Below are 12832 nucleotides of genomic sequence, written 5' to 3'. Positions count from 1 at the left end.
CCCAGAGCTGCCATCACCATCTCTTGAATTCTCATAACCCAGGTGCCAGTCCCTGATGCAAGCTCATTGTGTCTGAGTCAGGCCTTGGGCCAGATGCCTTCCAAATGCTCACATTTAATGCTTATGAAGCCTGCCCTATGAAGGCAGGATTATTGTCCCCATGTGACAACTGAGGAAAAGGGTTCAGGGAGGCAGAGTGGCTGGGCCAGGTCCTAGGGCTGCTGAGGGACAGGGTGGGTGGCTGTTTGGGGACTGACTTTTCTCACTGGTCCTGCTGCAGGGGAACCGTGAGGAGGGAGGAGAAAATCGGGACCAGGCCCGGGAAGATGCCCAGGTGAGACCCCCAGCAGCTCCAGCTGACATCGTCCCTGGCAGGCCCTGGCTCTCTGGGAGGGGGACGGCTCCTGGGAGGAGCATGGCTGGTTTGCTGGGCAGACACTTAGACTCTGGGCCCCTTGCACCTCTCCACCCTTAGAAGTGAGACTTTGAAGGTTCTCAGAGCTTTCAGAGTGACGTTTGAGAGTGTAATGCTGGTCTTACCGGTACTTCCTGTGTGAAGAGTTAGGCTTAGAGCCCCAGACCTTCAGAGCTGGAAGGGACTACGGATCATCCAGGTTAAACTCCTCATGTCACACTGGGAAAACAGGCCCAGAGAGGATGAATGACTCCTGAAAGTCACACAGCAAATTAGTAGCATTGGTGAAAATAACCCACAGGGAACAGGCCTGGGAATTTGCTGGGAAGGGGGCCTGAGTGCTGCGGCTCCCAGTTTATCTATGAAATGGCACCAAGTGAAGGCTATATCCTGGGAGAACCTAGAAAATGAGTTTATCAGGGGCTGGGATCTTTGCTTTGCTCCCTGATATGTCCGAAGTGGCACGTGATCAGAACTCAATCTATAACTGTTATTGGATGAATAAGAGGGTCGGGGGTTCCCTGGCTTCTCTGCTTCTGTCTGGCTCCTAATGCTGGGGAGCTTGAGGTCTGGACATGGCTTCTCACCGAGGCTGGACAATACCAAATCCTTTGTCCCTAAGTGTCCCTATGGCCAGGCAGTCCCTAGTGAGGCCATCTACACTGTCGCCCCTCACCTGTGCCTTACTCCAAGCAGCTCGTGGCCTGGCCCAGGTCCAGGTCTCTGTCTTTTTTGCCTAACCCATCCCCAGCTCCTCAAACACTCAAGGTCCAGGAGTTGGGAAGCGATACCACAGCCTGCAGATCCAGCCCTCTTTTTCAGCTGGTGGGTTGAAAAGAGCTCTGATGGATTAGAAGTCGGGGCACCCAGCTCTGTTCCCAGTTCCACTGACAGAGGTGTGGAATGTCATAGCAGCATCTGAGCTGGAAGGGTCCTTACTGTAACATGACAATTATAAAACTGTTGGAAGGCTTACTAAGTACTGAGCATGATGCTAAGACTGTTTTATACTTTTTAATGCCGCCTGCCCCCCCCCCACCCCCACTTTTTAAGTGGAGGTAAATGAAGCTCCTTACAAAGCCAAGGGTACAATTTCTAAATGCCTATAGTGTGATTTGAACCCCAGCCTGCCTGACTCCGAAGCCCATACTTAATACCATCTAATGTTCTCCAAGACCCAGTATAGTCATTTCCCTGCAGCTTCCAAACCAAGTTGTCCAGTTGTCCAGCTCCTGGTTTGGAATTCGGCTGTCAGAAGCTGCAGGGTTCCATTCATGGGTATTCCAGCTGCATTATGGGTATGTTTGTGGGGTAGGAGCTAGCCTGGAACCCAGCCCTCTAGAGTGGCTTTTTGAGGCTGCATTTCATTCACTCATTCAACAGAGTGGCTCTATTGTGCTGTCAAGGGTCTTTGAACAGGGCTTACTCCTTAAAACACATCCCAAATCCGTCTTCTTCCGCCACCTGGTGCCTGGTTTACCTAGGAGGCTATGCTTCCAGTTGCTGCCAGCAGGGGGCAGTGGTGAACCTTGCTGGCAGCCTTTACAGATGCGAAGGGGTGAGAGAGAATCTGGGTGGAAACAACCAAAGGAGCCAGAGCCCTGCCCAACTCAGCTGCCTTTCCAGAGTCACAGATGCGGGACCCTGATCTTAGTGTGGGTTCGTTCTCTTATAGCTAGAAAAGTAATACGCATTCTTTTGCAGAAACTTTAGAAAGTAGGGAGAAGAAAAAAAAATCCAGAACCTGCTCGTAATAATCATAGTTAATATCTTGGAATATATCATTCTAGTTGTCACATATATAGCATTCCTGATTTATAATAGTTTAAAAGTGATATTCTTTTAAAACTGTTGCATATTATTTTTTAAAATAACGTCATTTAATGGCTACGGACTATTCCATTTAAGAATTTACCAAACTTTATTTAACCAGTCCTTTCCCTAGTAACCAACTCTTTTATCATGTGCATGATTTTTTTCCCTTCAAATGGATTTCTGGAAGTGAAATGGCAGAAAATGCATCCAAAAATTGAAGGCATTTGCTACGCAGAGCCAATTTCCCTCCTAAAAATTCTAGATAATGCACATTAGGACTTGGCAGTGTTTGCCCCTCCTTTCTGTACCCTCACCCTGGGCATCTGGCACCCCCTCAAGCTCTCGGAAGGCTGGGCCTGTTATGAACAAGGTGACGTATGTCCAGTGTTCACCTCTTGCCCCACTGTAGTTGCTAATAGCTTCCCTTTCACTCTGCGTGTTCCAGTTAGAGCAATCAATAGTGTGAATAATCTAATTATAGACCCAGAGTGAAATGAAGCATTGTGGCCAGTTTTAGATAATTCAGTCCCCAGATTATTTTCTACTATAACAGCTTTATTGAGATACAATCCATATACCATACATTGACTCATTTAAAATGTACATCTCAGTGGTTTTTAGTGTCTTCACAGCCTTGCACAACCATCACCACAATCAACTCAGAACATTTCATCATCCCAAAGAGAAACCCCGTACATGTTACAGTTCCTCCTCCTTTCCTCCCAACCCCCAGCCTCAGGCAACCACTAATCTACTTTCCATCTCTGTAGATATGCCTACTCTGGCATTTCATATAAATGGAGGCATGGTGTATGTGGTCTTCTGTGACTGTTTTCTTTCACTTAGTATAATATTTTCATAATTCATTCGTATTATGCCATATGTATTCCTTCATTTTTTTCCATTGCCAAACAATATTTCATGTATGAATATATCACCTTTTAAAAAATCCATTTATCAGCTCATAGATATTTGGGTTGTTTCCACTTTGGGCCTATTACAAATAATGCTGCTGTTATGAATTACGAATATTATGAATTCATGTTTGTACAAGTTTTTGTGTGCATGTATGTTTTCATTTCTTTTGGGTTTATATCTAGGAGTGCATAATTACGTTTAACTTTTGGAGGAACAGCCCAGATTAATTTTTGCACGGAATAGCTAGGCTAATAAGAAAAGGCTTTTGTGTTCACAATCTGGAAAATTATTTTAGTAGCTCACTGCATTTTCCATATTACAAACATTATTGTCTTAAAGATTCTTTGAAAAAAACATATGTCTGGGGTTCTCTGACCCAAATAAATAAAAAATATGTGACACCTTAATTTTTTTGTTCAATTTTTAAAACATGTCCCTTTAAAAAAACAAAACAAAAAACCTAGACATTTTTTAGCATAATTATTTTTTTAAATTGTGGTTAAACGTACGTTAACACATGATGAAAATATACGTAATGTAACATAAATTTTACCACTTCAACCATTTTTAAGTGTATAATTCAGTGCCATTAAGCACATTCGCAGTGTTGTGCAACCGTCATCTTGTAAAACTGCAACTCTGTGCCCATTAAATAGTAACTTCCCATTCCCCACTCCCAGCCCCTGGCAACCACCGTCCTACCTCCTGTCTCTGGGTGTAACTGCTCTCGGTCCTTCATAGAATCACTGCCATACAGTGTTTGTCTTTTTGTAACTGGTTCACCTCCCTTAGCATGATGTCCTCAAGATTCAGCTGGGTTGATTTCAATGTAGAAGATCGTGAATAAAAACCAGAAGCATCCCATAATCCTAGGAGCCCTGATAACTCCGATTTGACATTAGAATAAAAAATAAAAATAATATATTTGCATACTGAGAAAATATAAACATGAAATGTCAAGAAAAATAAAATGCTAAAGCTGGCACTCATCTCATATCTGGATAAAAGGAACACCGTTATACACAATTGTACACTGTTACGCCATACTTTCCTTTTTTTGCTTAATTTAAATGGAGACTCTCCTCATCAGCACTGCAGATCAGTCTCATTCTTTTTAATAGTTGCATGGGTTCTCATTTTTAGTATTGCGTGAGCCATACATAGTCTGTTTAACAAGCTATCTATAACAGTTTTTCACTGTTACAAAGACTGCTGCAGTGAATACCCTGAGGTGTGTATCTTGGAAGACTTTGCCAGTCTGTCTGTAAGGCAAATTACTAGCTACACAACTGCTTGATCAAGTAGAATGTGTGTTCTAAATTCTGATAAGGCATCACCAACTTATAAAATGAAAGGGTGTTTTCTAAAGCATAAAGCTATCAGGAAGTTTAGGAAGAGGATGCTTTTAGTCTATCCAATAGATTAAATTGGTTAACACAGTTTTGGGGACATAAGCAAAGTCAAAACTCATTCTGGGGTGCACAGGGACTCCCCGTTACAGTATTCGCCTAACAAAATTGTGTCCCAATAAAATGTGCTTGGGATAAGACAGCGATTAAAACAGACTCTTGTAAAATGACTGAACAGCTGACCTTTTCCCATCTGATGGGCTCTGTGCCCCTTGTAGTCCCCTCCCCTCCAGGCCTCAGCTCTCCTGTCTGTCACCTGGGGGAGTAAAGTGACAGGTCTCCTGAGGACCCTCCAACTCTGAATGTGGTGAAGGGTGAAGGGAAGTCGGCACCTCTCATACTCTGACTTCTCTGTGGCCTTGGAGATGAGCACACTAGGTCTGGAGTCACCCTAGGCTGCCCGAGAGGATGAAGGGCAGAGTGACCTGTTCTGTGTCCTCCCCTTACTCCTGGGATGGACATTTTTGTGATGAATTCCCAGGCCTATCCTCATTTTAAGCTCCAGCCCGAAGGCCAGGGAAAAGTGTGTTCTTTCCTCCCTGCTCTTGTTGTGGTCCCGAGTCCCCTGGGGACCACCCTGAGCCAGCCCCGCCCTCCCTGCACCCCAGGGCTCCCAGAGCCACACTCTCTGGGCCTACCTCTGACTCTTGCCTCCCCCTCTCTCTCCTCCCCGCTCTCAGGTGGCTGCTGAGATCTTGGTGAGTGTCATGGTGTCCCCGTGGGTTTTAAGGGCTCTAAGTGAAGTCTGATTCTGGCCGTGCCTCTCGGTGGGGCTGAGTGGGGCAGAGTCAGGCAGGGATTTGGGGTTTGCCCCACAGCTTCTCTCTCTCTCCTCTAAGAGCCCCACTGGGTAAAAATGGGCCAGGCAAGTGTTTCCCAAACATTAGCCACTCACTTCCTGCATGACTTTTTTTTTTTTTTTTTTTTTAACCTGAAATCGGTTCTTTTAAAGAGAAATTTAAAGTCAGTGTAAGTAGAACTGGTAGCAGGCTAGCAGATCATTGTGGGAGCATATCTGTGGTGTGTTAAAATACATGTGACATTTCTGACACTTGGGGAAACACTGGCTAGGCCATTTTTCCTTGCCCGTGTGCACAGACGCGCTCCCTGGCGCCCCAGTGCCCAGTGCCTGTCAGCCCCTCCCTTGGGTTGCAGTTCTGTGGTCATGAGGTGCTGCCCTTGTGTGTCAGTCCAGAGCGTTTCCTGGGAACTGGAGGGGGTTGAGGAGGCCGAGGAAGGAAGAAAGGGCTGATGTCAGTGTCCCTGGGTGGCTGGGTCAGGGCAGCTTCTAACTGCCATCGAGCTATGCAAAGATCTGAAAGTGAGTAATAACCAAGGCTTTCCTGTGTCTTCTCTCCCAAATCCTTGCCCCCACCTGGGCTCTGCAGGAAATAGCAGACTCGTCTGGCGGTGGAGACAAAAATTCCCTGGAGACGCGCTTCATGACCATCCTGTGTACGCGGAGCTATGCGCACCTCCGGAGAGGTAAGGCCTCAGCTCTCTGTGACCTGAGGAGCCAGTTGCCCGCTCACCCACTCCTGACCCCAGCAGTGGTACATGGTGGCTGATCGGGACTTGGGAGCCCTGGGGTCTAGTTCTGGTGTCATTCAGCCTTGGACCAACTCCCTTCAACTCCTTAGAGAAGCAGGCAGGGTGCCTGGGATAAAGGAAAGCAGCTGGCCTTTGCCTCCACAGCCACAGCCTGATGGCTTGGTAGTGGCTGCCTATGATTCTGTGTTGAGAAGGATTCGGAGGCTCTATGTCAGGATCCATTGGGACGTCTGCCAGGAGCGAGTCAACGAGTGGTGGTGATGACAAAAAGACCACATACTGGTCTTTGAGCCACAAGCTGTCACATGCACAGGGCACACCTGTATGCAGTGCCCCTGACATTAGGTGATCATGAAGAGTCCTTTCCCCTAAGACCTTTACACATGCATTTGTCTGGCACTTTTTAGTAAAATAGGGAAAGAGCTTTAGCGTAGTGGCTAAAAGTACAAACTTAGGAGCTGGACTGTCTTGATTCCAATCTCTCACTTACCAGCCCTGAAGCCTTGGGAAAGTTAGTGAATATCTGTGTCTTAATTCCCTTAGCTATAACCTGGGATTTTAGTTCTATCACCCATGATTGTTTTGAAGATATAAAAAATATAATTCACGGAAAGCACTTAGCACAGTGCCTGGCACATTGTTTTATCATTATGAGTACTTAAGAGTAATCTCTACCCCAACTTGACACAGGAGGAAGGAGAGGCCCAAAAATGGGGAGGGGGTCCCTCCAAGGTTATTCAGTGAGTTGGGGCAGAGCGGTGACTGGGACCCATGCTCAGCTACTGCCCCAGGCCAGGTTCCTAGAACTTGTTCGAGGTTCTGGGATCAGAGCTTCCCTCCCACAACGACTGAGCCCAGTGCGCTTAGACCTGGGCACAGCCATACCTGCTGCCCCTTTCCAGCCTGCGGGTGGAGCTTGGTGGGCGGGAGAGGGGTGATCTTCCCCCTCCCTCTGAACTGAAGCTCATCCCCCCACCTCTGGGGCTTCTCCTGCCACCAGTCTTCCAGGAATTCATCAAGATGACCAACTATGATGTGGAGCACGTCATCAAGAAGGAGATGTCTGGAGATGTCAGGGACGCGTTTGTGGCCATTGGTAACTGGCGGGGACCAAAGGAAGAGGCTAGAGGTCAAGGGCAAGGACTGGGGGCATTGGGAACATGGCCAGAGTCCCTGAATAGTGGCTTTGGCAACCTCCTAAGCTACTAGTACTGGGTAATCAACACTGCCACTTACTGGCTCCAAGGGTCCTGCCAATGTGTGATTGGTGGGGTAACATGAGGACTGGTTCCAGGCTGCAGGACAGAGACAGGAAACAGATCTCACTGGGGAAGAGACCAGGAAGGCAATAGAAGGGCTGGGTAGGGATGCTGTGTCCTACAGGATGGGGGTCCATGCACACATACACCACATCATTCCATCCATGGCAGGCCCCAAGGGTCCTCTGAGGGAGGCTTTAGGTTTCTGGGTTTGTTGCAAAGGTTGGAAGTTTCTGCCCAGTCTGCTTCTTAACTAGATTGACTGAGTCCTGGGCTTGGAGTCAGGGCAGGCTTCTCAGAGGAGGTGACACAACTGGGGATGTGTATGTCAAGTACAGCTTTGCAGGATGGGGTGAGATTTGGGAAGGTTAAGTAGTGGAGGGCAGATGAGAAACTCCTCCATACCAGGAGGACAGAGGCAGTGGGCTCAGAGAAAGGGGAACAAAGGCGATGAGATAGTAAAGGGAGCTTGGACTTTCAGGCCAAGGAGCTTGGGATTTGTCTGGAAGGTGGTAGGAAACTACACATGGAGTTCGGAAGAATGACGTATGATGCAGTTGTTCCCATGGGTTCCTGAGCCTGTCGCAGAGGAGGGTGCCTGACTCTGTGTGACTATCCCCTTGGGGTGCACAGCCTCTTTGCCTCCTGCCCTCCTCATAGAAGTACTTCTAACCAGGGTTATTCTGGCTTTCTGGGACTGGTGTCTGATTCCTCTTTCTTAAGCTGAGATACCCTCATGTTGGCTCTAGAGCCTTGAAATCCATCAGGTGAGGGTCAGAGACTCCCCTCCCCCCTGGCCTCAAGAAAGGGCTGGGTTGGTACAGCCAGACAGGCATTATTGGGTCGGGGTGGAGGAAATCAGGGGCTGTCAACCTAACACCAGGACTGTCCCGGGCAGAGTGGGATGAGTTGGTCACCCGCCTTCAGAGCTGCAGCTTCAGCACACCTGGGGTGGGGCCTGAAATTTGCATTTCTACCAAGTGCCCAGATGATGCTGATGCAGCTGTCTAGGAGTCAGGCTCTGAGAACTGCTGCTTGAAATAGTCCTGGAATCTGAGTCCCTAGGGTGGAGCCTAACATCTGTGTTCTAAACACCTGTGCTTTATTTTAATTTTTAAAGATTTTATTTATTTATTTTTAAAGAGATGGGAAGGGAGGAAAAAAGAGAGAGAGTGAGAGAAACATTGATCGGTTACCTCTCACGCGCCCTTCAACCAGGGACCTGACCCAAAACCCAGGCGTGTGCCCTGACTGGGAATCGAACCAGTGACCTTTCAGTTCACAAGCTGGTGCTTAATCCATTGAACCACACCAGCCAGGGCCTCAAACTTGAGTTTTAAATGAAGTTCTCTGGTGACTCTGATGCGCGTAGAAGTCTGAGGCCCTGTGCCCTGAGTTCATGAGGGTTTCTTCCCTTTGAGTCCTCTACTCACCTTGGTGAGCTGCAGGCACCCTCAGCCGGAAATGAGTTGCAAACCAGTGGGAGCAAGGCCTAGGGATGAGCCAGAGGAGGCAGCATCGGGAAGGGGGAGGTGGTGTGTCAGGCCCTGGGTATGACCTTGGCATTGGCAATGACCTGAAGGCCCAGGTTTGGGGGAGAGGAGGTGGGAAAAGAAAGCCCTGCCCAAAGTCTGGGTGCAACTCCTTTGACCGAGTTCCCTGTGTCCCTCTCCCTTCCTGTCAGTTCAAAGTGTCAAGAACAAGCCTCTCTTCTTTGCCGACAAACTTTACAAGTCCATGAAGGTAAGACTTGCTCGTTGGTTCCTTTCCCTTCCAGCACTTCGCCGTCCCTCCCCATCCCTCAGATCAGGACTTGTGACAGCTGTGTCCCCCATTTGATACTTCTCAGCATCTGTCCTATGTCTGGCTCTAGGATTGTAGTTCTTAGCCTGGGGATTGGGGGAGGGGTGACTTTGTCCACCGGGAACATTTGGCAATGTTCTGACACATTTTGGTTGTCACAGCTTGGGAAGTGACAGCTGCTTGCAACTGGTGGGTCAAGGGCAGGGATTCTGCTAACAGCCTACAACACACAGGAAAGATCCCCATACCAAAGAATGATCCGGTCCCCAAGGTTGAGAAACTTGCTCTGGAGACACAGAGCTGAGTGAGGGGGACACAGTCTCTGTCCTCTCAGAGCTCACATTCTAGCAGGTGACACAGTGCCTCCTATGACTAATGGTCACAAAAAGTGACAAGTGCTCAGCTCTGGGACTGGCCCCGGCTTCCTTTCTGAAAACCAGGCCACGCTGGCCATGCTCTCAGCCCGACAAGCAGAGTCTCAACTGCTGATGGAGCTGGGCCGCCTGCATGTGGGAGCGAGTCGGAGACCCCTCTCAGCCTGCAGTCCCCATATATGACACCCATTTATTGAGTACTCACCAGGTGCCAGCTCTGCCTCCTAAGCTGGAGACCCGAGCTCCCCGGGGGCAGAGGTGGGCTCCGGCTGCCCCCACTCCCTGTCCTGTGCTTGCTCCTTGGGCCTTGTGTTAGCTTTCCAGGGCTGCTGGGACAAATGATCACAACCTTTGTGATCACAGATTTTATTCTCTCATGGTCCTAGAGGCCAGGAGTGCAAAGTGAAGGTATTGACAGGATTGGTTTCTTTTGGAGGCTCTGAGGGAGAAACTTGCTCATGTCCTTCTAGCTTCTGGTGTTTCTTGACTTGTGAGTCAATCCCTCTAGACTCTGCCTTCTCTGTGTACATGTCCATGTGTCCTCTTGTTATAAGGACACCAGTCTTATCTGGGGCCAACCCTAATCCAGTAGGACCTCGACTAATTGCATGTGCAAAGACCCTGTTTCCAAATTAGGTCACATTATAAGGTTCCAGGTGGACATGAATTTAGAGGGCACATGCTTCAACTTATACAAGCTGGTTTGGTCTGTCCAGCCGGTCCTGGGCCCAGGAGAGTTTGGGTCAGGACTGTCGGTGACAAAGTGGCAGAATATCCCACCCTCATTTCGGAGGGAAAGGGGAGAGAGGCAGATGGACACCACTACTTCTGCTTGATGGCCCTGTTTCTTCTGCCCTGTGTCTCCCCTGCACCTGGTTCCCCTAGGGTGCCGGCACGGATGAGAAGACCCTCACCAGGATCATGGTCTCCCGGAGTGAGATGGACCTGCTCAACATCCGGCGGGAGTTCATTGAGAAATATGACAAGTCTCTCCACAAAGCCATTGAGGTGAGGGGCGGGGCCGGAGGTCTGTGGGGACGGGGGTGGGTGTCAGATCCCTGAACCTAAGAACCGAAGTCCCTTTTATTTCCTCCGTCTTTTTTTTCAGTGAGTTACCTCTTAGGACAGCCAGGATGTTGCTAAATGAAAGGCCTGCCTCATTGTTTATATCAAAATAAATTCCAGATGGGGTAAAGGTTTATAATTAGAGATTTCCAAATAAAACAAGAGCTTTTCTTTTTGCTTTTAAAAAATTGTTATTGAAGTGTAACTGACATACCACAGAATTCATCTGTTTAACAGGGTGTAATTTTTAAAATGTTGGTAAATGTAGCAAGTTGTGCAGCCACCTCCACAATCCAGCTTAAAACATTTCCATCACACACTGCGATCCTTGGACCCACTTACCTGCCTCATGCCCGGCCCTAGGCAGCCGCCAAGCCACTTTCTGTCTCTGTAGATGTGCCTTTTCTGGGTATTTCATGTAAAGCAGTCATGTAATATGTGATCCTTGTGTGTAGACTTTTTTCACTGTGGAGCCCGTTTTCTCATCTTTGACACCGGCCACGATAAAGTTTGGTGCTTGTCTTTGTTTGACAGGACTGTGGGCAATCTCCCAGGCAGTTCCATGCAGGCTTGGTGGGGCGGTAACTTGGTAGCATGTCTTTAAAGGAGAGCTTGGAGATTTTAAAATTTAAAATTTAAAACATGTACACTTTGGACTTGGTATTTCTATGTGTAGGAATTTAGCCTACAGACATAGCCATATGTATTCCTAAAGGCATGTAAGAATATTTTTGCCAGTGTTATTCATAGTAGCAAGAGTGGAAGCCCTCCTAGAGAACTGGTTAAATAAATAATGGTCTATCCCTATAGTAGAATACGATACAGCCATGAAAAAGCATGGGGAGGCTCTGTGTGCTGGTTTGGGATCTTCTCTTCATTCAAAAAAGTTATGGTTCAGACTAGTGTGATGGTTGCATGTCCATTTTTGTGTAGAGAGGGGATGTTACATGCACATGTATATTTGTTTATGCACAGGCTGTTCCTGGAAGATGGGCAGCTGGTGAGAGGGGGCGTTGGGGACATCAGGATTGTTGTCATTTACTCAGTTCTCCCTCTGCCTCTGCCAGGGTGACACCTCTGGAGACTTCATGAAGGCTTTGCTGGAGATCTGTGGTGGCGATGACTAGGGCCACTGGCTTTGGCGGGCACCTCAGCGGAGAAATATGGTCATCAGCACCAACCACCGTGACCGAGCCTGATTGCTTCAGCTTCAGAGACTAAGGAAAGGGCAGAGGTGGGGGGAGGGGGGCAGGGGTGGGCTCTTGTCATCAACTGGGGCTTAGGAAAGGCTCCCACTCTCAGGGGCCACTGAAGGCCCAGCATGGTCACTCCTCACATCTGAGCGATTGAAGAATCCTAGCCGTAGATTCCGTCCATCTCCATTCCCCATCTGCCTCCTCCACCCTCTGTCCCTGCCACAGTCCCTGCCCTGGTTTGGGCTTTGTCAAATCCAAACACATACTGAGCCTCTGTCTATGAAATGAGTAATGTGTGTGCTTTGAATGGTGGGCGTGGTGGCAGGTGCCGGTTGAGTGTTTTGGGGATGGGGGTGGGGGGGAGGGGAGTGAGGGGGTGGAAGGGGATGGGGGAGGAGTAAATGCTTTCTGGCCAATGGAGAGTTCTGCCACCATGTCACCTCCCACCTCCATCCAGGTGGCTGTGCTGGAGCACCGAACCGGGAGTCTGGATACCTGGGTTCAAATTTGCATCAGCCACACACTTTATTGTAGTAGCCATGCAGGGACCATGGGTCGTTGGGAAACTTACTGGGCCTGGTCTTGTCCCTGCCTCAGTGTGTGACCTTGGACCAGCCAGTGCCCTTACCCAGCCTCAGTTTCTTTACTTGTACAATGAGGGTTGGGCCCAAGAGTTTTGAAGAGCCCTCCCTTCATCTCTTGACAAAATGAGTCTGAAAGACAATGTACCTTGTGTCCATCTCTTTTCATTCCCAAGTCTCTTGTTTTCTCACCCACAAAATGAGAGTTGGGCAAAAAGATCTTGGCTTTTTCTTCTGACCTTGACATTTAGGATGTGCCTCCAAATCATTCTCTTTACATTTCTCTTTAAACAAAAAGACACACATGAACACGTGTCCAGAGAGGATCTGTGTATTTGACTCAGAAGCTGCAGCCTCAATCGTCCTCACTGGAGCCTGCCCAGGAGGGAGTCTGCCCTCTGCGTCTGGGGCCCCTCTCCTGCTGCTTGGATGTTTGTCTGTGTGCT

General features: G+C 48.5%; 1 protein-coding gene across 1 annotated transcript in view; it reads left to right on the top strand.

Annotated features, from left to right (window-relative positions):
- Positions 1-12083, top strand: part of ANXA6 (annexin A6) — a 37424-nt gene extending 25341 nt beyond the window's left edge. The window contains exons 19-24 of the mRNA XM_090288438.1: positions 281-334; positions 5946-6042; positions 7109-7204; positions 9052-9110; positions 10430-10552; positions 11656-12083. Of these exons, the coding sequence (XP_090144564.1) occupies positions 281-334; positions 5946-6042; positions 7109-7204; positions 9052-9110; positions 10430-10552; positions 11656-11736 (510 nt within the window). The 3' untranslated portion in view covers positions 11737-12083. The remainder of the gene's footprint in view (positions 1-280; positions 335-5945; positions 6043-7108; positions 7205-9051; positions 9111-10429; positions 10553-11655) is intronic.
- The last annotated feature ends 749 nt before the right edge of the window (positions 12084-12832 follow it).

The sequence above is a fragment of the Furipterus horrens genome, unplaced genomic scaffold, assembly GCF_987537825.1.
Source record: "Furipterus horrens unplaced genomic scaffold, mFurHor1.1.pri manual_scaffold_10, whole genome shotgun sequence".
NCBI lineage: Eukaryota > Metazoa > Chordata > Mammalia > Chiroptera > Furipteridae > Furipterus > Furipterus horrens.
The sequence above is the reverse complement of the archived record's forward strand: the minus strand, read 5'-3'. Positions and strand labels throughout refer to the sequence as shown.